General features: G+C 38.9%; 1 protein-coding gene across 4 annotated transcripts in view; it reads left to right on the top strand.

Moving 5' to 3' along the window:
• The window catches only part of LOC106965723 (NKG2-D type II integral membrane protein-like), a 56,457-nt gene that overhangs the window by 14,584 nt on the left and 14,549 nt on the right, over positions 1-27,324 (top strand). For 2 of the 4 annotated variants that reach the window (XM_053225828.1, XM_053225825.1), the window contains exon 2: positions 27,037-27,160. The exons of the other annotated variants lie outside the window; for them this stretch is intronic. In XM_053225828.1, the coding sequence (XP_053081803.1) occupies positions 27,073-27,160 (88 nt within the window). In that variant the 5' untranslated portion in view covers positions 27,037-27,072. The remainder of the gene's footprint in view (positions 1-27,036; positions 27,161-27,324) is intronic. 4 annotated transcript variants of the gene reach the window in all.

The raw sequence follows: 27,324 nt of genomic DNA, 5'->3' as shown, positions 1-27,324 counted from the left end.
ACAGTAAAATGATATTTTGCTTTTGTATCTTTCTCTTGTATGTTCTACAGTACTAGCAGGTACACATGTACGGTTGCAGGAAATGTTAAAAATACAACAAGGAAAGAAAAGTTGTATTTATAAAGCCAGTTCTCTCTGGAAGTGACATCTGTACCTGTTTTCTTGGTATCATTCAAGAACAACAACAAAAAAAGAGCTTATCCCAATAAGTCATCTAATAATGTTGCACTCTAACGTGGTCATTAAAATCTTCAATGGTATTATTTAGCAGAAGTCCACATAATTTCTGGAAGCTCTGTCTCATTAGTAAATCACATAGATTTGTTGGTTGATGTCCAGGAAATGAGTTCAGAAAATGTAGAAAAGCGATCTGTTTTAACTGAATCTAAGTAGCAGGGGGACACCATGAGAAACAGGCTATTTGACATGCTGTTTATTGATGGCCCACGATGTGCGAGGCACCCTTCTAGCCACTGAAGCTATAGTGGTGAATGAAACACGCTACAGTGTCCTGCCCTTATGGATATTACATTCCAATGCAAACATCATAGTGCTCTAGGTGATGAGTGATGACAATCCCAATATGCCAAGTAAATTACATGGCACATTAGAGGATGATAAAAGCTACGTGGTGGTGTGAGGTCTTACTTTTAGCTCTATCACAAGATATCTTTTGTCTACGAAATTAAGAGGAAGAGATTTCACTGCTTTAAATGCGGTGGTCAGAGACAGACGCCTTGAGAACCGATGTTTGTACAGTATCTGTTTTTATTTTTATTTTTGAGAGAGAGGGAGCGTGCATAAGTGAGCAGGGGAGGGGCAGACAAAGAGGGGAGCAATAATCCCAAGTCAACTCCACACTGCCAGTGCAGAGCCCAACACAGGGCTCAAACTCACAAACCATGAAATCATGACCTGAGCCAAAACTAAGAGTCAGATGTGTAACCCACTGAGCCACCCAGGCACCCCTGTGTTGTTCAGTATCTTGAATGAGCAGGGCATGTGGATTAGCTGATACAAATGCATCCCAGCAGTAACAACAGCTGTGGTCAAGACTCAGAGGTAGGAGTGTCCTTAGCATTCCTGAGGAAATAGCGAGAGGGCCTGGGATGCTGGAGCAAGGGGAATGAGGTGAGAGAGAAGTAGGTCAGAGAGGGAATGACGGTGAGAGCATGTGGGGATCAGAAAAATGTAAGACCTTGGATTGGTTCATGAGGGTCATGAGAAGCTATTAGAGGGTTTTAAGCGGAGGAGGGACAAAAGCTGGCTCCTGCTTTGGAGATGCACTCTGGACAGTCTGTTGAGCTGAGATGGCCAAGTGGCCAGATTCTACACTTGTTCCACAGATGTGTGTGAGAAGGACAAATCAGGGATGATGTCAAGGTTTTTGGTCCAAGAGTGGTAAGAATGATGTTCCCATTAACGTTAATAAGGCATATTTGGAATTCAGTTTTAGATACAATGGTAGTAAAACTGTTTAAGCATTTAGCTATGTATGGGGGTGTCGTATGGGCCTTGTGATAGATGATCATGCCGATCAGGTGAGAGGTCTGTGCCTGGGATGCAAATGTTGTGTGCAGCAGTGTATATAGACAGTATGACAAGTGCGAGGCTGGGATGATTCTCGGGAACCTAAGGTCTGAGCCCTCGGACACCCTCATGTTTAAGGTCATGTTAAGATAAGGGGACAAGAGGATAACCAGAAAACATCACCGAGAAAAGTGCTTCAAGAGACAGAAGGAAACCCATGAAGGGTCAGTGAGGGCAATGGAACCCCCTACAAAGAAGTTCTACTGAAACAACAGCTGAATGTAAAAAGTTGGGGACACCTCCATTTTATTTCTTGAAATGGTTACTTCCCATCAGATTCCTGAGGATTTGGGTGAAAATTAAAACTAAGAAATGTTTTTATCTGGACAGTGTAGCCCAGCCTTCACATTTAAATTCCAGGTACCTTAGGCTCATGACCCAATTTCACCGAAGTCTAATGCTTCGTTTGGTGTGGAAGACATTAGGCTCAGTGGAGAAAAAGTGCTATCTATTTTAAATGCAAATCAGCACCTTTTTTGCTCAAAGTGAGGCTAGCAGTGGAGATGCTTGCTCTGGGCACATCAATCTGAATTATAGGCACTTAGAAATATGTTTATATGTAATTGCAGTGTGTCACTTAATAAACATTCTTTATTTGATCACTTCCCAGACATGTCAGGGGTCTTAGGAGCATATTTCAAGTGTATATGTATAACTCCCTCTACCTCGCAGTCTACACTACCCTTTGTACTTCTTCACTAGTTCCAATGGTCCATTGGTAACATTTCATTAGGTTTAGATACAATTACGCTTCCTGATCTTAACGCTCTATGTCCCTCTCAACATTTCTATGGCCATAGAAATAAGTGCACATATGCTTTCAATTTGTGATAAATTTTGCCTGAGAAATGTCTTTCTAAAATAAATTTATTTTCTGGTGCAGGAATTTAGAACACCGTGGACCGACTGTAAAATGTGCATGCCTCAAGCCATCAATTATTTTTACTACTAATTGTAGCAGACTCTATCATTACATTTGTGAAAAGGAGTTCTCTGGCCCTGATAATTAAAAGAAGTACTGTGATCAAAGTTTTAACATTTCCATTCTTTAACAGGTATTCAGAAAAAACAAAGGGTTTTCACTCAGATTAGTCAATTATGTATGATTTATGTAGGATTGTGATGTTTCAAACATGTCTCAGTAAGGATACAAGAATAGCAAAATTATACATTTAAAAATACATTTTTTTTTGAAATTTCAAGAACCAAGTCATCAGAGAATATGAAACAAATTCATTTTGATTGAGTATAAGATTTTACATTTAAAAAGTAAATAAAAGATCTTGATTCAAATCGGTGATTAATGCATTCACATTGTTGAAAACATAAGAGGTACGAACTGATGAACAAATTCTCTCACCCCATCTTGGCCCCTATGCACCTAGTTGCCATCTGAGAGGCAAAAATGTAACTAGTTTTGATAGTATTCTGGAGATATTCTAGAAAAGTACCACCAAAGGCATGCTATCGGCAAAACAAATGTTACACAACTACAAACCGTTGTATTGCTTCTTTATGTTTTTGCTTAAAAATATGTCACATGGTTTATTTCGTATCAGTACATAAGAAGGTGCCTCACTTTTTGTAAGCTGCAGCAAATGATACGCCAAATGGATGTGCCAACACTTTATTTACCAGTGTTGTTTCCAATGGATATTGAGGTTTGTCCTAAAAGTTTACAGTTGTTACACAATGGTGGAATGAATAGCACTTAATACAGTCTCATTTACCATCATGGATAGATATAGGGTAAATGTCTAGCAGTGTACTTTCAGCATCGAAGTGTGTATACATTACATTTTAACAGACCATTTCATTCATATTTCAATAGAGGCTGTACGTCTATATCTGCAGACAGTAACATCCAAGAATTCCTGCTTCCCCACTTGCCCACCATAGTGTATTATCAATCTGCTTGGTTTTCCCAATAAAATCTTCACCAATTGAAAAAAAGGTTTATTTGTGTCATTTCAATTTATAATTTCCTGGTATTTGTGAGGCTGAGCATATGTTTAGGGTATTTTTTTCATTTAAACTATCTGTCCATGTCATTGTGGATTAATATCACAAACCTAAGTTTGAGCAAAGAAACCAGACATAAAATCGTTCATCCTATAAAATTATACTTTTTTCATAATGTTCCTCACCAGGCAAATCTAATCTATGTAATTAGAAATGAGGACAGAGGCGTCTGGGTGGCTTCATCAGTTAAGCAACCAACCTCAGCTCAGGTCGTGATCTCATGGTTCACGGGTTCGAGCCCTGCATTTGGCTCTGTGCTGACAGCTCAGAGCCTGGAGCCTGCTTCCGATTCTGTGTCTCCCTCACTCTCTGTCCCATCCCCCACTCACACTCCATTTCTCTCTCAAAAATAAATAAATATTTAAAAATATATATAAAAAGAAAGAAATGAGGTCAAAATTCCTGCTGTATGGATTTATTCCTAAGAAGAATAATAATGGGGGAATGACTAGTCTTTATCATGGTGCAGAGTTATGCTTGGAAAGAAATCATGTCCAAGGTGCATTTCTCAGGTGCTGATAATATGGAGTGTAATAATCTGGGTACTGGTTACAGGGTGTTGTAGTGATCCCTTGGGCTGCCATGACAACTACCACAACCTGGGTGTCTTTGAACAACGTGCATTTAGTTTTTCATTGTTGTGGAGGTGAGAAGTTTAGAATTGCAGTGGCAGGGCCAAGCTCCATTTGAGACTATTTTACTCCATTGGAGTAAATTCTTCCTTGCCTCTTCCCAGCTTTTGGTGGTTGTGGGTGATCCTTGGTGTTTCTTGGTTTGTCTCTGTGTCACCCCATCTTTCCCTTGTCATCACAGGGCATTCTTCTTCTCTGTCACTGTTCACATGACCTCCTCCTTATAAGGAGACTCACCATATTTGATTCGCCTCCTCCCTAATGACCTCATTTTAACTTGATTACGTCTCTAAAGACCTTATTTCCAAATAAGGTCAAACTCACAGGTAGTGGGAACTAGAATTTCAGCATATTTATTTTTACGTTTGTTTCTGGTGCTTTTGGTGTCCTATCTAAAAAAGTCATTACCATGACCAATGCCAGGAGCTTTTACTCTAGGTTTTCTCCATGCAGTTTTGTGGTGTCAGGTCTTATGTTTTGGCCTTTAATTCATTTTGAGTCAATTTTGAGTTTAAGATAGGGGTCCAGTTTCAGTGTTCTGCATGTTTGTCCAGTTTTTCCAACACCATTTACTGAAGAGATTATCCTTTTTCCACTGAGTTTTCTTGGCTTACTTGTTAATATCAGTAGGGTCTATATGCATGGGTTTGTTTTGGGGCCCTTGATTCTGTTCCATTAGTCTATTTTTATGCCAGTACCATTCTATTTTGATTATTATTGCTTTGTAGTATAGTTTAAAATCAGGAATTGGGATGCCTCCAGTTTTGTTCTTCATCTCAGGAATGCTTTGTCTACTGAAGTTCTTTTGTTGTTTGAAATACATTTTAGGATTGTCTTCTCTATCTCTGTGAATATGCCATTAGAAATTTGATAGGGATTACACTGAATGTGTGCATGGCTTTTTGAGGTTGTTGTTGTATGTTTCCTTTGTCATAGACAAAGGTTAAGCCTCTGTCTCTTGGTATCTGCTCAGGTCATGATCTCAAGGTTTGTGGGTTCAAGCCCCATATCAGGCTCTGTGCTGACAGTGTGAAGTCTGCTTGGAATTCTTTCTCTCTCCCTCTTTCTCCTCTCTCTCCCACTTGTGATCTCTCACTCTAGCAAAGTAAATAAATCAACTTAAAAAAATAAAAAAAAAGAAATGAGACAGAGAGATAGACTTTCCCATACAAACAAAACCTAAGGGAGTTCTTCACTACTAGACTTGGCTTGCAGAGAAATCAGACAGAAGAGCAGTAAAGGAAACAGAAGTCTTGAAAAACACTTCGATCAAACACACCTAGGAGTCTTGCAGACAACAGTCTACCCACAACAGAATCCATATTTTTCTCAAGTGCACATGGAACTTCTCTAAGATAACATATAGAATCTGTATGACCATTAGTAGTCAAAACAATCTTGAAAAAGAAGACAAAGGATACACATAAACTTCAAGAGCAGGTTTTCCCTATAGAAGTAGGGAAATAGGCTTGGGAAGGAGTTCAAGGACCTTCCCACTAGATCTGGATCTAAAGCACATGGAAAAGTACCAGTATCTATTCCACGTTTAAAGTTAGTACCTGTGTTTGTTATATGGCTTTTTATGCCTTCTCTGTGTTAGAAATAGTTTTAAGTAACAAAATATAACCTTGATAGAATTAAAAGGAAAAATAGATACATCTACAATTATAGCTGGAAACTGTAATTAAAAATTAAATTTATTTTTTAAATTTTTTCAATGTTTATTATTTTATTATTATTATTTTTTTTTTTTTTGAGAGAGAGAGACAGACAGAGCTCGAGCAGAGGATGGGCAGGGAGAGAGACACACACAAAATACAAAGAAGCCTCCTGGCTCTGAGCTGTCAGCACAGAGCCCTATGTGGGGCAAACTCAAGAAGCAGGAGATCATGACCAGAGCCAAAATCAGATGCTTAACCGACGGAGCCACCTAGGCGCCCCAAGACTCCTTTCTTAATACTCAATAATTACATTCACAAAACCAGTAAGGATAGTGAGGACTTGGATAATGTCATCTACCAAACTGACCTGAATGGCATTTATGGAATTCTCCAGTCAACCAAAGAAGAATGCACATTCTGTTGAAAGCACATAGAACATTAAAATATTTATTTATTTTTTATTTTTTTATTATTATTTTTTTTAATATATGAAAATTATTGTCAAATTGGTTTCCATACAACACCCAGTGCTCATCCCAAAAGGTGCCCTCCTCAATACCCATCACCCACCCTCCCCTCCCTCCCACCCCCCATCAACCCTCAGTTTGTTCTCAGTTTTTCAGAGTCTCTTATGCTTTGGCTCTCTCCCACTCTAACCTCTTTTTTTTTTTTTCCTTCCCTTCCCCCATGGGTTTCTGTTAAGTTTCTTAGGATCCACATAAAAGTGAAACCATATGGTATCTGTCTTTCTCTGTATGGCTTATTTCACTTAGCATCACACTCTCCAGTTCCATCCACGTTGCTACAAAAGGCCATATTTCATTCTTTCTCATTGCCACGTAGTATTCCATTGTGTATATAAACCACAATTTCTTTATCCATTCATCAGTTGATGGACATTTAGGCTCTTTCCATAATTTGGCTATTGTTGAGAGTGCTGCTATAAACATTGGGGTACAGGTGCCCCTATGAATCAGTAAAATATTTTTAAACCACGGTTAGTCCTTAATAGTAGTCTCAACAAATTAAAAAAAATGAAGTCACACAGATTAGAGATCACTCAGTGGATTCATTCTAGAACCAATAACAGAAAAATATTTGAAAAGTCTCACAATGTTTGACAATTAAACAATACCTTTTGAAATAATGCATAGGTCAGACAAAATCATGAAGAAAATTTAAACAATATCTTTTTTGTTTGTTTTAGAGGAAAAATTTTGAATAGTTTGAATGGATGAAAAGAAATCAACAAGATATTAAAATATGTGGGATGCAGTGAAATCAACGTTTACAGGGAAATGTATAACATTCAATGCTCACATTTGAAGTAATTTTTCTAATCAATCAATAATTGCAACTTCTTTTAATTTTTACCGAGGTGCTTTTATTTTATTTTCAAAATATAATTTATTGTCAAGTTGGCTAATATATAGTGTATACAGTGTGCTCTTGGTTTTGTGGGTAGATGCCCATGATTCATCCCTTGCATTCAACACCCAGTGCTCATCCCAGCAAGTGCCCTCCTCAATGCCCATCACCCATTTTCTCCTCTCCTCTGCCCCTCCCATCAACCCTCAGTTTGTGCTCTGGATTTAAAAGTCTTTCACGGTTTTCCTCCCTCCCTCTGTTTTTAACTATTTTTTTCCCCTTCCCTTCCCCCATGGTCTTCTGTTAAGTCCCTCAAGTTCCACATTTAAGTGAAAACATATATCTGTCTTTCTCTGACTGACTTATTTCACTTAGCATAATACCCTCCAGTTCCATCCTCGTTGCTGCAAATATAATCACAACTTCTATGGGGGCACCTGGGTGGTTCAGTGGGTTGAGCGTCCCACTTCGGCTCAGGTCTTGATCTCGTGGTTCGCAGGTTTGGGCCCCGCATCGGGCTCTGTGCTGACAGCTCAGAGCCTGGAGCCTGCTTCGGATTCTGCGTCTCCCTTTCTCTCTACCCCTCCCCTGCTCATGCTCTGTCTCTCAAGAATAAATAAACATTAAAAATAAATAATTGCAACTTCTGCCTTGAAAACCTAGAATAAGAAAAGGAAATAAAACCCAAATCAAGTGAAGGGAAGAAGTCATAAAATGAAGAGCAGGAATCAGTGAAGTCGGAAATAAAAGAAATAATAAAACAAATGTACAGTAAGCTTTGAAAAGGCCCAAAACATAAATTGATAAACCCATAGCCAGGCTGATCAAGAGAAAGAACAGGCATAAATCACCAGTACGAGGAATAAGAGTGACATTATTACAGACATTGAAGGATTCACTGACAATTATAGGAGAATATTATGCAGAAGTTTTTGCCAATAAATTCTAAAACCTAAAAGACATTGATTTCTTGAAAAAACTGATGTTTCAAAACACACTCAAGAAGAATTTGATAATTTGGATGTCATTGTATATCTAAAATGAGCTATTCTATTTGTAGTTAAAACATTCCAGAGAGAACCCCAGATGGCTTCAATGGTGGATTCCAGGAAATATTTACGGAATACAAATAAAATTTAAAAAGAAAAAAAAACTCTTCCAGGAAACAGACAAAATTAGAAAATATTCCAGCTCATTCTGTGAGGCCAGTGTTCCTTGGATAGTGAAACCCAATAGACAAGAATCCACAGCCTGTATGCACAAAACATAGGCAAAAATCCTTAACAAATAGTTCATTGACTCTCATAGAGCAATTTATTGAAAAGATTACGCATCGTGATGGAGTCGGATTTACTCTGCATATGCAAGATTAACGAATTGGGGTGATTTACCTGGTTGATAGGCTAAGGAAGGAAAACTACAGGATAACCTTAGAAGATGCAGATCAAGCACCACAAATTCACCATCATTTCATGATACATCATCTCAGTAAACTAGGAATAAGTGAGATTTTCCTCAACATGATCATGACATTTAAGAAAACAAACCCTCCAGGTAATATTATACTTAGCAGTGAAAGATTAAGTACTTTCCCTTCACACTGGTAATGAGGCAAAGATATCTGCACTCACCACCCCTCTTCACCATCCTAAGGGAGGCCATTTCAGTTCAAAGCAAGAAATAAAAAAGGGATACAGATTGGAATGCAAAATGACATAATTGCCAACATAGAAAACCTTAAAGTTTTGCCCATATCCCCCTAAAACTAATAAGTGAGTTTAGTCCAGTTTCAGATCAAGGACAGTATGTAAAATCAGTTTGTTTCCATATGCTAAAATTAAGCGATTGGAAATTGAAATAAACAAAAATACCATTTACAATAGTATTGTCACATGCTAGACCCCAAGATCTGATCTTTACTGCCCACCAGCTTATACTTCCCGAACTTTGTCCCACATTTTCCCTTAAGGGCATCTTCTTTCCAGTTTCTCTCTTAACTCTGGCAGGTGGAAAGCAATACCACCCCCCAAGCAATAGCGACTGTCTTGACAAAACCTTCAGTCTGCCTAGATCACCTGGACCAGTTTGAGTGTAACCTGACTCACGCCTGCTCAGACAGACCATGGAGTGATGTCTAGAATGATTGATAATATCTGTACCTCATAATACTAAAATCTTCCCCCAAGGAGGAGCACAAGCCTTATTTACATAACACACAGTGTGTGTGGAGGCCTGTTTCCTTAAGGTGCATGTGTGACCTCATGCCCTTCTCTACATATGGTGATGTGGATCCTCTTTTTCATCCTAGCTCTAAAAAAAAGGAACCTATTCTCCATTGCTTTGCATGTCACGACTTTAGTTACTCCCCATGATGTCCTTATTTGCTGCAAATAAAGTTTCCTTTGTGTGACAACTCACTTGGTGTAGTTTCTATCTGTGACTCAACAAGGAGCAAACTCACTTTGGTTTGGGTACAGTATCACATAAAGTAAAGTGCATATATACCAAAACATATGTACCATCTATATGCTGAAAATTATAAAACACCAATAAGAGAAATTAAAGAAGACACATAGAGGCACCTGGGTGGCTCAGTCAGTTAAGTGTCTGACTTTGGCTCAGGTCATGATCTCTCAGTCCGTAAGTTCAAGCCCCGCATCAGGCTCTGTGCTGATAGCCCTGGAGCCTGCTTTGGACTCTGTGTCTCCCTCTCTCTCTCTGACCCTTCCCTGCTCACACTCTGTCTCTGTCTCTCAAAAATAAATAAACATTAAAAACATTAAAAAAAAAAAGAAAGAAATTGAAAACTATACTATGTTCCTAGATGGGAAGTCTCAATATGGTTATAAGTTCACTTCTCCCTAAACTAATCTACGATTTAAGTCAATCCAAATCAGAAACCCAGTAAGATTTTATTTGGGAGAAACTTACATACTGATTTTACTTTTTAGAATGCTTTGTTTTTAGAATCATTTTAAATGTACAGAAAAAAATGCAAAGACAGTACAGAGTTCCCAAATACTCTGCACGCAATCTATATTTACATGCTATATTACTATTGTATATTTGTTATAATTAAGAAACAAAAACTAATATCTTTTTATTACTTAAAATGCATAATTTACTCAGATTTTCTATTCCAGGATCCCATCCAGATTACCACATCCCAGTTAGCTGCCCTGTCTTCTTAAGTTCCCCCTTGGTGTTACAGATTTTCCTTGTTCTTAACGATCTTGATAGTTTTGAGGAGGACTTTCTGGGTATTTAAAAAATATCCCTCAGTCTGATATTTTTCTCATGAGTAGACTGGGGCCATAAGTTTGGGGCGGAAGCTGACACAATTCCAGAGCCACTTTTATCACATTGTATCGAGAGTGCATGCTATGAATATGGCCTGTCACTGTTGATAACTTTGTTCAGTGTGGTAATATTTGTCAGGTGTTCCATTGTAAAGCTATTCTTTGTTTTCCATACGATTCTATAATGATTTTTTGGAAGGAAATCATGATGTGCAATGCATACTTACAGACCGATGAGTCAGGCCCTTCTCCTTGAAGCGGGAGTAAAACTATACTTGGAATTATATTTGGAATTCTTCTGCATGAAAAGTTTGTCTCATTACCCCCATTTATTTATTTGATCAATTATTTTATGTTATTATGGACTGATGGATATTTATGTTATATTTTGGTTTATAGTCCAGGAGTACTTCATTTATTTTGTTGCTTAAATTGCTGTTGCTTTAGCCATTGGGAATTCGTTCACCTGGTCCCTCGATCCCTTGGACACAACCCCATTAGTTTAAGCACTCCCCTATTTTCTAGCAGTACACATGCTCCAGGCTCATCTTGTGTATTTCCTACCCCAGACTTAATATCAACCATCTCTCCAAGGAGCCCAGATTCCCTTTAGCGGGTATTGGAATTCTAATAAAAATATGGCCACTAACTGAACTTCAAAAAAAATTGTCAAAACAAATTTGAGAAAGGACAAAGTAGGAGAACTCACATGATCGTACCTGAAGACTTATACAAAGACACAATGATCGAGATAGTGCTGGGCACCTGGGTGCCTCAGTCAGTTAAGTGTGGCTCTTGATCTTAACTCAGGTCTTCCTAAATCCGTGTGAGTTGCAGAAACAGTATGGAGAAGTTTGCTTCTTAATCCTCATCTGGAGAGCTGATACTCTCTTACTCCACCAACCTGTGCTCATAATGTGGCTGTCTCCACGTGACAGGGCAGAGGTGAGGGGTCTGATGTCGCTCACGCTGGTGCACCCAATATTCCAGCATCATCTCTGCCAGAGGCTGGCATATTGGTACAGCCCATAAAAAAGCAAGGACATTCTGAAATGAGAGAGGAAGACTCTACGACTTTAAGAAGTCTGGTTCTTTATAAAAAAATTTTGTCGGGGAGGAGCCAAGACTGTGGAACAGCATGGAAGTTTTTTGTGTGTCTCGCGTCCATGAAATACAGCCAGACCAACCCTAAACCATCCTACACACCTAGAAAACTGATGGGAAGATTAACACAACAGTCTGCACAACCTGAACCACAGAACTCAGCAGGTACGCGACACGAAGAGCTGAACTTGGGGAGCAAGACGCCCTGAAAGGTAGGGAACCCCTTTGAGGGCGGAGAGAGGATGGAGACTGGGTGGGGGGGGGCAGAGAATACGGGAAAAGCACCCCTCCCCAAAAGCAGCTGGAGAGAAGGTGGAAAATTGGAAACAGCCACACGGACTAAACTAAACAGGGAGAAAGGAGAAACAAGAGGGTTTACATTCCATTAAGACTGTAAATAAGGAGAGCGCAAAGGCTGCAACTCCGCAGCTCGATACCTGGCGGTGCTCTGGTGGGAAAGGTGAATCCCCAGGAGCAGAGTGGGGTCTGGGAGGTTCTCGGGCCACGCGGGGAAAAGCAGTTCCACTGCTGGAAGGACATTTGGTAGAGACTGTTGAAGCCACCTGGTCCCAGCAGACCCCGGAAGGTGGCCACATTCGCTGGTGCTGGAACAAGGTCGTTGAGGGTGAAGCCTGGTGCCAGATGTGTGTTGCGATTTTCCATGGTCCCTGAAATGCTAAGGCTACACTGTCTTGTGATCTTTTTTGGGGCAGGCTGGCACCTGGCCGCAGTCTCGGGGCACTGGCAATAGCAGGGTCCAGCAGAAGTTCCTGGGTGCAGCCAACATTCGGCCATTGCTCGGTGAGACCCTCCCGCAGAGGGGCGGAGTGGGTCAAAGCCGCAGTCCTTCAGAAGGGGCCTGGGAAAACAGCCGCATCTGAGGCAAAACTCGGGAGAGAGGTACTGCCTGGGGCCTGGTCACGGAGAGTGGAAAAGCGGGGAGTGGATGAGAGCTGAAGACGGAGGACGGGTGCACTATTGCTGATCCAGGAGAACAGGCTGGGTGGCGCCAATTTTCACGGTCATGTGCATGCGCACTGACGAGCACCGCAACAAGCCACCCCAGTAGGCTAGCAGCGCCATCTAGTGGAGAGCGGAGCTGTTACACCGAGCCCTGCCCAACTGGGCCAACTTCGCTCTTCAAGAACACAAACCTCACTGCGGGCTTAATTTATGGACTATAAAGAGCTACATGGACTCACCTCTAGGGGAAAATGAAGCAATTTCAGTCCTACTTCAATCTGTTAGCAGGTGCATCTATTCAATTTTTTTCCCTCTCTTTTTCCTTTTTCTTTTTTACAATTCTTTTCCTTGAATACAGAAAGAGAAAAAACTCATTTTTATTTTCAATTTTTATTAAAAATATCTTTAATTTTTATTACTATATTTTTTACTTTTGTGTAAATTTTTTCAAATTCTACTTTACTTCCATCATTTTATTTTAATCTACTTCAGTGTACTCACCTTTTTAAATTTTCAAATAATTTCCTTTTTTCTTTTTCTTTTTTCTCTTTTTCACTTCTTTTCTTTTTCTTGAATGCAGAAAAATTTCATTTTTACTTTCAATTTCTTTTAAAATTATTTTTATTTAATTTTTATTACTATATTTTTTGCTTTTATGTAAATTTTAAAAAATTTTATCTTACTCCCATCATTTTATTTCAGTCTACTATAGTGTATTCACTTTTTCAAATTTTCAAACGATTTCTTTTTTCTTTTCTTTTTTAAATTTTTTTCTCTTTTTCGTTTCTTTTCTTTTTTCTTAAATACAAAAAACAAAAAAATTCATATTTCTTTTTAATTTTTATTAAAAATATTTTTCTATAATTTTTTCTACTACATTCTCTACTTTTGTGTGTATTAGTCTACTTTAGTGTATTCATTTTTTCAATTCTCAAACGATTTCCTTTTTTTTTTTGCTCTTTCCTCTTCTTTTTTTGTTTTTGTTTTTGTTTGTTTGTTTGTTTCTCTAATCTGTCAAACCACTTTGTACACCCAGACCAAAACACACCTAGGATCTAGCATCATCTATTCGATTTTTGTGTGTGTCTTTTTAATTTTTAATTTTAATATTTTTAAAATTTTAATTTCTTTAATTTCAATTTTTCTACCTCACTAATTCCTTTTCTCCCTTCAAAATGACAAAATAAAGGAATTCACCCCAAAAGAAAGAACACGAAGAAATGACAGCCAGGGATTTAACCACCACAGACACAAGCAAGATGTCTGAACCAGAATTTAGAATCACGATAATAAGAATACTAGGTGGAGTCGAAAATAGATTAGAATCCTTTTCTGCAGATATAAAAGAAGTAAAAAATAGCCAGAATGAAATTAAAAATACTATAACTGAGCTGCAATCACGGATGGATGCAGCGGCGGCAAGGATGGACAAGGCAGAACAGAGAATCAGCGACACAGAGGACAAACTTATAGAGAATAATGAAGCAGAAAAAAAAGAGGGAGATTGAGGCAAAAGAGCACGATTTAAGAATTAGAGAAATCAGTGACTCATTAAAAAGGAACAACATCAGAATCATAGGGGTCCCAGAGGAGGAAGAGAGAGAAATAGGGGTAGAAGGGTTATGTGAGTAAATCATAGCGGAAAACTTTCCTAACCTGGGGAAAGACACAGACATAAAAATCCAGAAAGCACAGAGGACTCCCATTAGATTCAACAAAAACTGACCATCAACAGGGCATATCATAGTCAAAATCACAAAATACTCAGGCAGAGAAAGAATCATGAAAGCAGCAAGGAAAAAGAGTCCCTAACCTACAAGGGAAGAGAAATCAGATTTGCAGCAGACCTAAACTAGAACTACCCTACGACTCAGCAATTGCACTACTAGGCATTTATCCAAGGGATACAGGTGTGCTGTTTTGAAGGGACACCCGCACTCCCATGTTTATAGCAGCACTATCAGCAATAGCCAAAGTATGGAAAGAGCCCAAATGTCCATCAACTGATGAATGGAAAAAGAAGATGTGGTATATATATATACATATATATATATACATATATATATATGTATATATATACACACACACACACACACACACCACATACACACACACACACACACACACACACACACACACACAATGGAGTATTACTTGGCAATCAAAAAGAATGAAATCTTGCCATTTGCAAACAAGTGGATGGAACCGGAGGGTATTATGCTAAGCGAAATTAGTCGGAGAAAGACAAATATCATATGACTTCACTCATGTGAGGACTTTAAGAGACAAAACAGATAAACATGAGGGAAGGGAAACAAAAGTAATAAAAACAACAGGGAGGGGGACAAAACGTAAGAGACTCTTAAACATGGAGAACAAACAGAGGGTTACTGGAGGGGTTGTGGGAGGGGGGATGGGCTAAATGGGTAAGGGGCATTAAGGAATCTACTCCTAAAATCATTGTTGCACTGTATGCTAACTAATTTGGATGTAAATTTTAAAAAATAAAAAATAAAATAAAAAAAAATACCAACAGCATTTTTCACAGAGTTAGCTAGAAGTAACAATCCTAAAATTTGTATACAGCCATGAAACACTCCAAAGCAACTTTGGAAAAGAAAAGAAGAACTGGAGGTATCACTATTCCAGACTTCAACTTATATCACAAAGTTGAAGTAATTAAAACAGTGTGGTAACTGGCACCAAAATAGACACATCGATCAACGGAACAGCATTGAAAACTCAGAAATGATCTCAAAAAGTATGTGGTCAATGAATCTTCGACAAAGCAGGAAAGAATATCCAATGGTAAGAAGAATATCTCTTCAATAAATGGTATTTTTTTTGCAAAAGAATGAAACTGGATCACTTTTTTCACACCATACAAAACAATTTCAAGATTGATTAGACTTAAATGTAAGACAGAACACCAACAAAATCCTAGAAGAGAACACAGGTAGTAACTTCTTTGACATTGGCTATAACAACTTCTTACTAGACATGTCTCCAGAGGCAAGGAAAACAAAAGCAAAAGTGAACTATTGGGACCTCATCAAAATAAAAGGCTTCTACACAGTGAAGGAAACCCTCAAAAAAACTAAATGGCCACCTTTGGAACGGGAGGACATATTTGCAAGTGACATATCTGCTAAGGGTTAGTATTTATTTAAAGAACGTATAAAACTGAACACCCAGAATGTGAATAATCCAATCAAATCCAATCAAAAATGGGCAGGAGACATGAATAGACATTGTTCATAGAAGTCATAGATGGCCAACAGACACATGGAAAGATGCTCAACATCATTCATCATCAGGGAAATACAAATCAAAACTACAGTTAGATATCACGTCCCACCTGTCAGAATGGCTAAAATCATCAACACAAGGTACAACCGGTGTCAGCGAGGATGCAGAGAAAGGGGATCTGATTTGCACTGTTGGTGTGAATGCAAACTGGTCAAGCCATCTGGAAAAAGTATGGAGGTTCCTCACAAAGTCAATAGTAGAACTCTCCTGTGATGCAGCACAAATGTCTATCAACTGATGAATTAATAAAGAAGTGGTATATATACATATAATGAGATACTACTCAGCTGTAAAATGAATGAAACCTTGCCATTTGCAATGATAAGGAGTTAGAGCATATTACACTAAGTGAAAGAAATCAGCCAGAGAGAGACAGACACTGTATGATTTGACTCCTAGTGAAATTTAGGAAGAAAAACAAGTAAACACTGGGACAAAAAAGAGAGGCAAACCAAGAAACAGACTCTTAGCAATAGAGAACCAACTGAAGGTTACCAGAGAAAAGGTGGCGCGGGGATGGGTCACATAGGTAATGGGCATTGAGGAGGGCACTTGTTGTGATGAGCACTGGGTGTTGTATGTAAGTGATGAATCACAAAATTGTGCTACTGAAACTAAAATTACACTATACGTTAACAGCTGGTATTTAGATAAAAACTTGAAAGGAAAACAACAACTAAGTAACTAAATAAGCAAATAAGAACTAAATAAAACAAATCTTCACATGAAAATCATCTCCCAGAGCCCGGGAAGAGAGAATAATGAAAAAAAGTATGACCTGGAAATTCTTCCAGGTGCTCATTAATTAATAGGGAATAAAACACTTGGATTAGGGCATTGTGAGGGACTCTGATTATGTAACTTGAATCATCCTAAAGTTATTCCTCAACTTCCTCTGTTTGAGGTTAGACAATTGAGCTCACACAATTATAGCACAATTTCTTGTCTCACATTGCTGTGATTTGTCAGATGCAGGATTGAGATGTAAGCTAGAGTTGAATCCAGAAAAGACTAGATAAACATCCATGATGTGTAAGACTCCCAGAAAGTGTCATGGCTAGCGAATGTAGAGGTTTTCACCTCGAAAGACTATATTAAAATGCACATATAGGAGTCTTCCTTGCAGAATCGTGACATAATAATCTCTGTAGAACTGCTCCTCAGTAAAACAATCATAACTAAAGAAAACCACTATTATAAAAAAAATCAACCATTTAGAGTCTTTGGAGCTTGTCTTAAGAGCATATCTTAAATTAAGAAATATATACTTAAGGAAATGTATTAGATCTTGATAAGCACAGTGAAAGTCTATAGCCCTTGAGCCATGGCTCTTGAGCTTATAATTATTTGGTTGTAATCAGATTATGATTCATGAAAACAGATATAAGTAGTGGAACTTTACCTTAATGCAGGAAAGAAGGCAGAACCATCAATGGTTTCTTGGCATTTGGCCACATGATCAGAGATATATTTGCAGAAGTTGAATTCAATTCAAATAGGAGTTTGAAAGTCTGTTGACTTCAGGAGGTGATTGAAATAGTACAGGAGAAAAAGTATTGGTGATTGTATTAAATGTTTCTGAGAATGAACGATTTAAAAACTTCATATGAGCTGCAGAGTGGAGACATGGAGGTACACCCAAGAGGACAGGACAATTTATTGAAAGGAGGTGTCAGAGAGGGGAGAGAAATTTACTCTGTACCCAGCATGATTGACCGTCTACAAAACCTCAAATACATCCTTTCCTGGTCCAATTCATTGGACCATCCAAAACCTCAAATATGATCCTGGCTTTGTACGTACAGGAGACATCAGAAACGTCTGAGGAATTTTGTAAATGGTCAGGTAATTACATTAGTGGTGAAGGTGGCATGGCTTCCTGGGTAGAACTAGAGATCACAGCTATGGAACTAGCAGAAAAGAAAGACAAGTGAAAACGGTAATCCCTAAAGAGGGAGATATTTGTTTCAGGGCACAGATCTTGTTTAACTTACCAGTGAATCCCAAGACTTTAGCTGTTAAGGAGAAAGAAAACAGAAGATTCCAAGAATCACTACAATGAAACACCAGGCAAATGGCACTGAAAACCCTGCCCAGGGAGAAAATGAGACACGGAAGAGGTCAGCAGAGAAAACACTGAATTAAAGAGCAGAGTTTTGGGACACCTGGGTGGCTCAGTCAGTTAAGCCTTCTCCAACTCTTGGTTTTGGTTCAGGTCATGACCTCAGGGTTTGTGGGTTTGAGCCCTATGTGGTGCTCTGCGCTCACCGTGTGCCTGCCTAGGATTCTCTCTGCCCCTCTCCCTCTCTGTCTTTCTCTCTCTCAAAATAAATGAATAAACTTAAAAAAAAAAGAGCCATAAAAAAATAGAGCAGTGTTTTGACCGGGACTATCCCACAAATTCAAGACCCTAACTCTTAAATGTCTTCAAACTGGGAATTATAAATTGAGAAGAACATTGATCAGTTGGAAACAACAGTGAACCCAGAGTTACATGCCTGGGTTCGACTACCTTGTCTGTTACCACGTCTTATTCTACGTATACAAAAAAATTGCTTGATTTATCTCAATAACTTAGGAAGTCAAAGTGGAATATTAGATATATGGAATTGGTTTTAAGAACGTAAACACACTTCGAAAATGTATCTGTTCAAATCACTTTTCTTGACCGACCGTCAGAAGGTATTTATTAGTTTGCAACATCACATGGTTTCATACATGTACAAACATCCACAGTTTTCTCAGTGGAGCCTCACTACTGATTTCCACAGTAGGATAGGCACAGCTATTACACAGAAGAAGTTATAACCCCAAACATGTGTCAAATAATGTCAATCAAGTGTTATTCCTGGAAGCGTCACAGAATGCGTCAGTTGTACATCTGGAGGCATCCTGTTTCCAAACCAATTGAGAAGAACCGATTTCTATACTTGAATCAGTTACGAAAGTATGACGATAGCATCCAAACGACTTCAATTCTCTGGAGTATAATAACCACGGGCATTTGGATTTTAACACTGCTTTTTGTGTAGACCAGGCAACCTCACGAAACTGACTGTCTCAGTTTGGAGCCAGTGGCTTCTGTTTTAGTTACTTGACTCATGTACACACAGGGTATCCGAGGGGAGAACGGGTGACCTAGGTCCTCTATGTGAACTTCACCTTCTTTAGATGATTCTGTTTTTTTGTTATCTTTGTCGGGTTGGCAGGCGCAGTGTAAGTTTTCGCTTCTGAGGAAACTGGCTGCTCTTTTGTCTCTGAAGATGACACCAGAGATGTGGTTACCGCGTCATATTCATATTGTCCTGGGAAAGCACATAAGCTATAAATATGCACGAAGAGGTTTCCCTATGGGGCAGCACTGCGGGGGCACATGGTGTGGGGTTTGGTGTCAGGAGGTCAGCCAGCCAGCGTCACTGCTCTGCTGGGGCTTCCCTGCTTGGGCTGAGGGGCAGGTGGGGCATGGCTACCAGCTCCCCTGTCCCCAGAGAGGGGTCTCTGTGCTTGCTGCTCTCAGGGAGGCACTGTGAGAAGACCGAATAATCCCCACCCCGGGGCAAGACAGTTTCAAGCTGTGTGCCTCCAGGATGTTTGCCTGTCTTCTCTCCAGGAGCAGCGCAGTGCCCTCCCGGCTCTATCCCAGCTGAGACTGCTGACTTAAAACTCTGCGCCTTAGGGACCTGGTGTGGGCAGGTGCCCGGGGTGTTCTTCAGAAGGGCAGTGGCACCAGAGCATAGTGGGGTGGGGCTAGGAGCCAGCTGGCTGGGCAGTCAGTGTCTGGGTTGACTGCCTTCATCAGGTGTCTCTGGGACTGTGCTGAGGGGAACAGGAGGGAAATGGCACCTGGCGGCCCCTTTGTCCCTGGAGAGGCGACTCTGCCCATGTCACCTCTCACAGATGTGCTTCAAGAAGAGCGAACTGTCTTTCTCCGGGTGCTCCAGGCGATCCCCAGATCATGCCACCTGTGGTGGGCAGTGTCCTCTGGGCTCTATCGCAGCCAAGCCCAGTGACCTCTAGAAGTCCAGTCTTCAGGCCCCGCTGGTTCCAAAGAGTCAGGAAAATCAGTCCCTCTCCTCTTCCCAGGTAATGGCTTTGGGGGAGTGTCTCCTGTGCATTCCCCTGTGTGCTTCTCTCTCTAGCCTCTCTCTGTGCCCAGGGCCCCTCCCCTCCACAGCATCCATGACCCGCTTCTGCCCCAAACGACATTTCTGCACTTCCTACCTCCCTTGATGTGGCTTCTCCTCTCCCTCTAGTGGTGGAGGGTGTTCTGTGAGTTGTCAGGTCAATTTCTTGGGAATTCAGAATGACTTTATAGTCCTCTAGTGTTTTCCGGGGACCAGACAAGCCTAGAGTCCTGGCACTGTGCCACCATCTTTGCTTCCCTCTGGCCTCCCATCTTACTTCTGGTTAAAAATCTCAAGTGATAATGAACTCAGTCCCTGTCACATTTTTAGGTAACTCAAATTCTTAGAGAGGTCTGGTTTGCATTGCTGCCTCTACTAAAATGGCACTAAAGGTAGGTGACTAGTAAACGGGGAGTCTACTTTGACCTTTCCTGTAAAAAAACATAACGTAATACTATTTCGTAATTGTTGGAAATAGGCTATATGACAGGAAACAGCAAAAATGGGAAGCATGAGAATGAAACAAAGGCAGGGGTAATACAGTTGAAATTAAATTTCCTTCCAGCTAGCAGCCCACGGATAGACTCCTGAGACACGCAGAGTGTGACCTTCCTTGAGGAACTCATGGCTGCCTTCCTTCATGTTTTTGTTTTTTTAAAAACTAAAACTAACCTTATCTTAACTGTGGCTAGCTCCTCATGGCCCTGAAAACCTTGCTTCCAAATTCTTTAGAGGCTTATGCTCTCCTTAATCCCCACTAACTAAAAAATATATAATCAGCCACTTCTCCCAATCCCAGGATAGCTCTCTCTGCCCACAGGTCCTGTCCCCGTGCTTTAATAAAATCACCTTTTTGCATCACAGGTGTCTCAAGAATTCCTTCTTTGCCCATTGCTCATAAACCCCATTAAGCGAAAATCATGCTTTTTTAAAATGATAGTTCTGTTTCTATTGACGGTTTACTGAACTAGACACTGTGCTTGAAACTAAGGTAAGAAAAAATTCCAAGAGAAGCAGTGATTGCAGAAGGAAAAATCGTTAACTACTAAAGGCACAAGTATAAAAGAAGTGCTCCCAAATAATTTGAGATGTAATGCATTAATGTGTGTTATTGAAAAACAATTACACATGGAAATACTCTAAGCTCAGACATAAAGCAAACTGTCTCCCTTCATGCCTTTCATTTCTGTTCACACAAACTCCTATCCCTCTTACCTTTACCAATTTTAGTATACAAGAAGAAATAAGTGAGAATAGTATATAAGAAGCACATACTTTGAAAAATAAAAATGGAAACCTGTTTCCTCTTGCACCTTTGCTCTTGGAATATTATTTCAAAAATTTTTTTTTGAATTTTTATTTATTTATTTTTGAGACAGAGAGAGACAGAGCATGAGCAGGGGAGGGGCAGAGAGAGGTGGGGACACAGAATCTGAAGCGGGCTCCAGGCTCTGAGCTGTCAGCACAGAGCCCCACGTGGGGCTCGAACTCACGGAGTGTGAGATCATGATCTGAGCTGGAGACGGACACTCAACCGACTGAGCCACCCAGGTGCCCCAAATTATTTTAAAGTTTTATGGAATCTGCCTGCTTTATCATAAAGTTCACAGTAATTTAGTTAGATTCTGCTACCACACTGCTTGTTCTCTTGACTTATGTTATCATCATCCTTTCTTTCTCTCTCCGTCTCATTTTACTTACTTATTATTTCATCTTGCAGTTATATCGTGGTTTCTACTACCTTATTCTTTTTTGCTCAATGCCACTATTGTATGTACTTTTCTTTGATGCAGGAGAGGCTTGCTGACTGTAGAGACAGTGAGCATGAGTGATGTTTCAGTGAAACCTTATAGGAAAAATAAAAGTCGAAGTAGAAAAGAGGTATAAGAAACATTTTAAGAAGCACTAAAAATACTCTGACATTGAGGTAAAAAAGTGTGTGGGTGTTTTAAAGACAGAAAGGCCTTTGGGGATAATGTCTTTATAATGAGGTTATTAAAAATAGCCTCATCCCTCAAAATAGAAAATTAAAATGTCAATCCTAAAAATATAGTAATATACGTATATTCTGACCATAATACTTTACCTTTTTACTTGCTGTAATACTATTGATAAAATATTTAAAGCTATATGGTTTGAAAGGTATTCTAGAACATATTCTATCTATTTTAGGTATGATAAAGCTGGCATCTTATTTAAAAAGCCCTAAGAACTGGGGCGCCTGGGTGGCGCCGTCGGTTAAGTGACCGACTTTGGCTCAGGTCATGATCTCACTGTTTGTGGGTTGGAGCCCCATGTCGGGCTCTGTGCTGAACATTTGCACGAAGCCTGGAGCCTGCTTCAGATTCTGTGTCTGGTCTTCTGCCCCTCCCCCAATAGTGCTCTGTGTCACTCTGTCTCTCAAAAATAAATAAATGAACGAAAAAAAATATATTAAAAAAAGCCCTAAGAACAAAAATTGCTAATAATTACTTCTCACTGGATGTTTGTTCCAAATTTTTAGGGATATAGATGTATCAGATGATTTGTTAATATGAAACAAAAATAAATGTCATCTCTACAACTTTGTAAAAGATCAGAGGCAACACATTCCTGTAACCTGTGCTAACTTTTAGAGTCCATTTTCTGCTTGGTTCCTGACATATACACCTGTTATTCAATACCACCTAATAGATTCTGATCCTGAAGCCCCATCTCCCAGCAGACTCATTTGCATAGAAGGTCTGCTGGATGCTGCTGAAGTCACTTCACCTGCTGCTTTGGAAGCACAGGGGTATAAACTGCAGTGGGTCTTATCACCCCACAACCCGGAAGACAGCGCTGTCCTGAGAGTTTAGAGGTCGTACTCTTCACCCTCTAAAATACATGTCCAAAGTCCATGTGCTGGCTTAATCATTCCTTACCAGTGAGGTATATAATAGTTGGTAGCAAAAGAAATGATGAAATACATTTCTGTCAAATGACATCGTTTGGCACTGGGGAATTTGACATAAGCCATAGATAGAGCTGTCTGGCTGCCGTGCAGAGGAATGACACCCCGGGCCTGGCAGATCACAGTCCATAGGCATGCTTGAAAACCATGTTTGCCTTTAAGAGAGAGCCCTGTCGCCTGGGAAATTTGTAGAATGTTTTCTTCATTATCTCTATTCGTGTCAGAAACCTACTTCCTGAAAGCAATGAGCTAGATCTTAAAAAGAAACAGCGTGAGCCAAAGGCAAACCAGAAAAAAGAAAGCTAGAGACTTCACAGGTGTTCCCACCAGTATTTAGAAGAGGATGAGACAGTTGTGGTTTGGGAGTGATGGAAAAGGGAGCTCCAACCAGGAGACAGTGCTTTTGAAAAGACTTCCCCTGGTGTGGCTGGCATTGAGGTGGATTTATTGTTATTAGTGCACATTTCTAAGAAGACTCTTGAAGCTTCACAGCATTGGGGGCCTTCAGATGGACAGATCAATGTGGTTGATATGAAAAAACCATATCATATGGTTCCTGCTTTTGTTCCTGCCTAACACTTACTTGTAGGGTTAAACAGGGCATAGAACTGCTCACTGCATGGAACAAATAATGTATTTTACTTGTTTATTTTACTGTTTTACTGTTTATTTGTTTTTGAGAGAGAGAGAGAGAGCAAGTACGGGAAGAGCAGAGAGAGAGAGAGAGAGAGACAGAATCTGAAGTAGGATCCAGGCTCTGAGGTGTCAGCCCAGAGCCCGAGGTGCGGTTTGAACTCAGAAACTGCGAGATCATGACCTGAGCCGAAGTCAGACGCTTAACCGACTGAGCCACCCAGGCACCCCACAAATAATGTATTTTAAAACTTGCTTTCAGAGAGTTTATTTTTTTCTCTAGATTCTAAATGGCTGCTTTGAGCTGCCTTCAAGCAAACAAGCTAACTCACACTGGGTAAGATATCTGCATTTGGTGTGTAACAGCATAAACAGATTATACAATCCAACAGGGATAATATAAGGTAACCCACATTATAAAATTTAAATTACATACAATTTTTCATATATAAAACCTATTTTATAATATGCAGAATATGTACTTTTATATTATAACCATATATTTTTATATTTAAGAAACAAAATAAAACCATTTCATAAACTATCCTGAAAAACAGCTCATTGCTCAGCTTTAGGGCATGTCTGTGTGTGTATATTTACTTTTGTACTTAAAAATCATATAAATGTAGCAAAAGGTAGATATTGCCACTGTCTTACAAGTGTTTAAGTTCGACAATATTCTTAATGTTAATCTTGTCAATTCTACCTTTATACAATAAATATAATTGCTTACACTCATTATTTAAAAAAACAAACATGCTCTGATAGTATTTGCTACAAATAGTGGAACAGATGAATTTGGCTTTGATGCTTTCAAAGGAGTACGGTCAAATGTATTCAATATTTTAATCATGTGTCTTTGTTTTGTCCCAAGTTTTTTTTTATGTAAAGAGTCTGCTTCTTCAAGCAATTTAAAGAAAACACAGAAATAAGTAGAAATGTGATATTTTTCAAATCATTCACCTCAATTTTTAGGTATTTAGGATTTGTAATATATTAAGCAATCTGGATAGCCTTAGGATTTTGTTAAAAAAAACAGGCTAACATTTATGCACACTTTGCTATTTATCTACTTTTGCCATATATATATATATACATATATATGTATATATGTTCATATATATGTATATATATATTTATAATTGGGAACTTATCTTCATTCTATAAATATATATTTTGCCATATATATATATTTATAATGGGGAACTTAGCTTCATTCTATAAAAAGAAGATGTATAAATCATGCCAGGTAGAATATTGATATTTCCCTTTTATTTTTATAATCTTTAAATTTTATTGTTAAGCATTACCTAACCTCATGAGATTTTGAGAATGCCTTTTTGTTTTTATGCTTCAAGGTAACTGCTAAAGCTCAGGTTTGTACTGATCCACAGAATGTCTGAAAACTTCAGCATTTGAGGTCTCTAGGACTCCTGTCTGACACAGAGTGCAGGAGTAAAGGAGACCCTGAGGCCAGTGGAAACCATGCGGGGGAGTATCTAATGTCACATGGCCATTGGCTATCTTTCTCCTGACACGGTCTCTCTGAGAGTCAGTCAAGCACGTCAACTAGTACCTTGTGGAGTCAAAGCAGAGGCGAAAGGCCCGCAGAGCCAGCACATCATCGTAGCTGTGATCCTGACCGAGCTCTTTTCCGGCTGTGAAATCCCAGGTACGATGAGGTATTGCAGCCAGCGAGGTTGGGTGACCCGTGCCTGTGCTGTCACATTGTCCAGCAGAGAGGGATAAAGTAGCATTTGCTATGGGAAAGCTGTGGACAAAGTTGGGAGGGCTTTGGATTGTTGCCCCAAGAACTGACTCCTGGATCCGTGTTAATCCATATCGAACGTGAACTTTATTCTGCAAGTGAGAAAACGAGTGGATCAGAATGTGTTGGCTCAAAATATTTCCTATGCTGATATGATTTTTTTAATCCTTAGATGTTGTAAAGAATATTTAATCCTTTTTCAGACAATATAAATCTGTGTTTTTTTCTCTTATTTCCTAAACTGATTAGCAAGTCCCTCTTCTTCATTAAGTGTCATAAAAAAGTTTAATGCTTTGACAGTATGATTACTTTTCTATCAAAATAAACCCAGGTTTCTATTTATAAATTTATTTTCTTGTTATTTTATTATACAGATATTTAATTAAAATACAATTAAACAAAAATGTGTTCGCTTGGAAAACGACCTTATGACAAGATTTCCCTTATAATTTGCCAATTTGGTAGAGAGAATCTTTTTCTGAAAAACTAATGACAATATGTTTATACATTTTATCATTACTTGGTGATTGTTCAGGTTCACTGACATTTGAAAGTAATTAAATGGGGAAATATTAAGATATTTTCAAAACCCAAGAGTCAGATCTATTTAGGAAGAACAGTTATCTGGTTGTTTATACATGTATCAAAATATTCTTTTGGGAAAAACGCTTTCTCACTTGTAATCCCTATGTATATAAATATTTTTCTAGGAGAAAGAGATTATTAGGTATTTTTTAGAAAGCATGATTTATATAAGCAAAGGGTAGGTGAAGGATCATATTTTGGGTCCATATAAATAAGTTCCATGTAATAGAGATACTTGAACTAAATATATATTTATTGTATAGTTACATATAATGTATAATATGTTATTATATTTATATCTATATTTGATCTAGACTACATTTAATATATTGTATATGTATTTACTTATATATATTTATTTTAACTCAAGAGTACCATTTACTAGACTTCTGACCTTGAGAATACTGTTTATGCTCCCAGAGCCTCAGTTTTCCACATCAACAAATAAGAGCATCACTGTGCAGCACAGGTTTTAGAAGGACAAGTTATGCCTCCCTCATTTAATGTAGTCCTAACCTCCCTTTCCTTAAATCTCATGGTCTCCGCATTTTCCTTACACTGTAAAAAGGAATCAAGAACCACCGATTATGAAGTTCAAGGGATAATGTGAATGAATGAGGAGACTCTGACATAAGCAATGTGGCAGGCACGGTTTTTGTCCAATTGGTGTGTGTGTGTCCTTACTAAGCAGGCGCTTAGTCTATTTGGTGTCAATATATTTGCCATTTGGTCATAACCCAGACACTAAGTGGTGAAACATGAATTTTCAAATGATGATATAAATGTAGATTTTTAGGTGAGGCTGGAATATATCCTTTTTAAAAATTGGCAATGATTCAATTATTTTAAAAACAACAAAAGCTTAACGTAACAAGCTTGTAAGCATAGTGGACCATTAGTAACCATCTGTTAAAAGGTAGTACAAAGAAAAACGAAAATAAAGTTTTTCTTAATGTTCGCAGATAAACGTTTACTTTAATTCATTAGCTGTCCCTGTTACTTCATGATGAATACTGTCATTTTTATGCCCATGGACTATTGCGTAGGAATCAAGCCGTGTTGTTTGACTGCAGCCCTCAGAAATGAGCGAGGAGAGAGTAATATACACAGAGCTAAAATCAGCCCATTCAAGGCAACAGGACAAAAGACGTCCAATGTTTAAAAGGAGAGGTAAAGGTTTTTAGTTTGTTTTCCTGATATCTGAAAACACTACGATGTCAAGTAAAAAATAGTGAAATCCTGATAATGGTGCCTGCACATATTTGATACTCTCTGTTTGGTGTTCAATATGTCAATGGGTGTATTTAAATGTAATAAGCAATGAGATTTGTGAC

This window comes from Acinonyx jubatus, chromosome B4, assembly GCF_027475565.1.
Source record: "Acinonyx jubatus isolate Ajub_Pintada_27869175 chromosome B4, VMU_Ajub_asm_v1.0, whole genome shotgun sequence".
Taxonomy (NCBI): domain Eukaryota; kingdom Metazoa; phylum Chordata; class Mammalia; order Carnivora; family Felidae; genus Acinonyx; species Acinonyx jubatus.
Note: the sequence above shows the minus strand (reverse complement) of the source record. Positions and strands in the feature narration are given on the sequence as shown.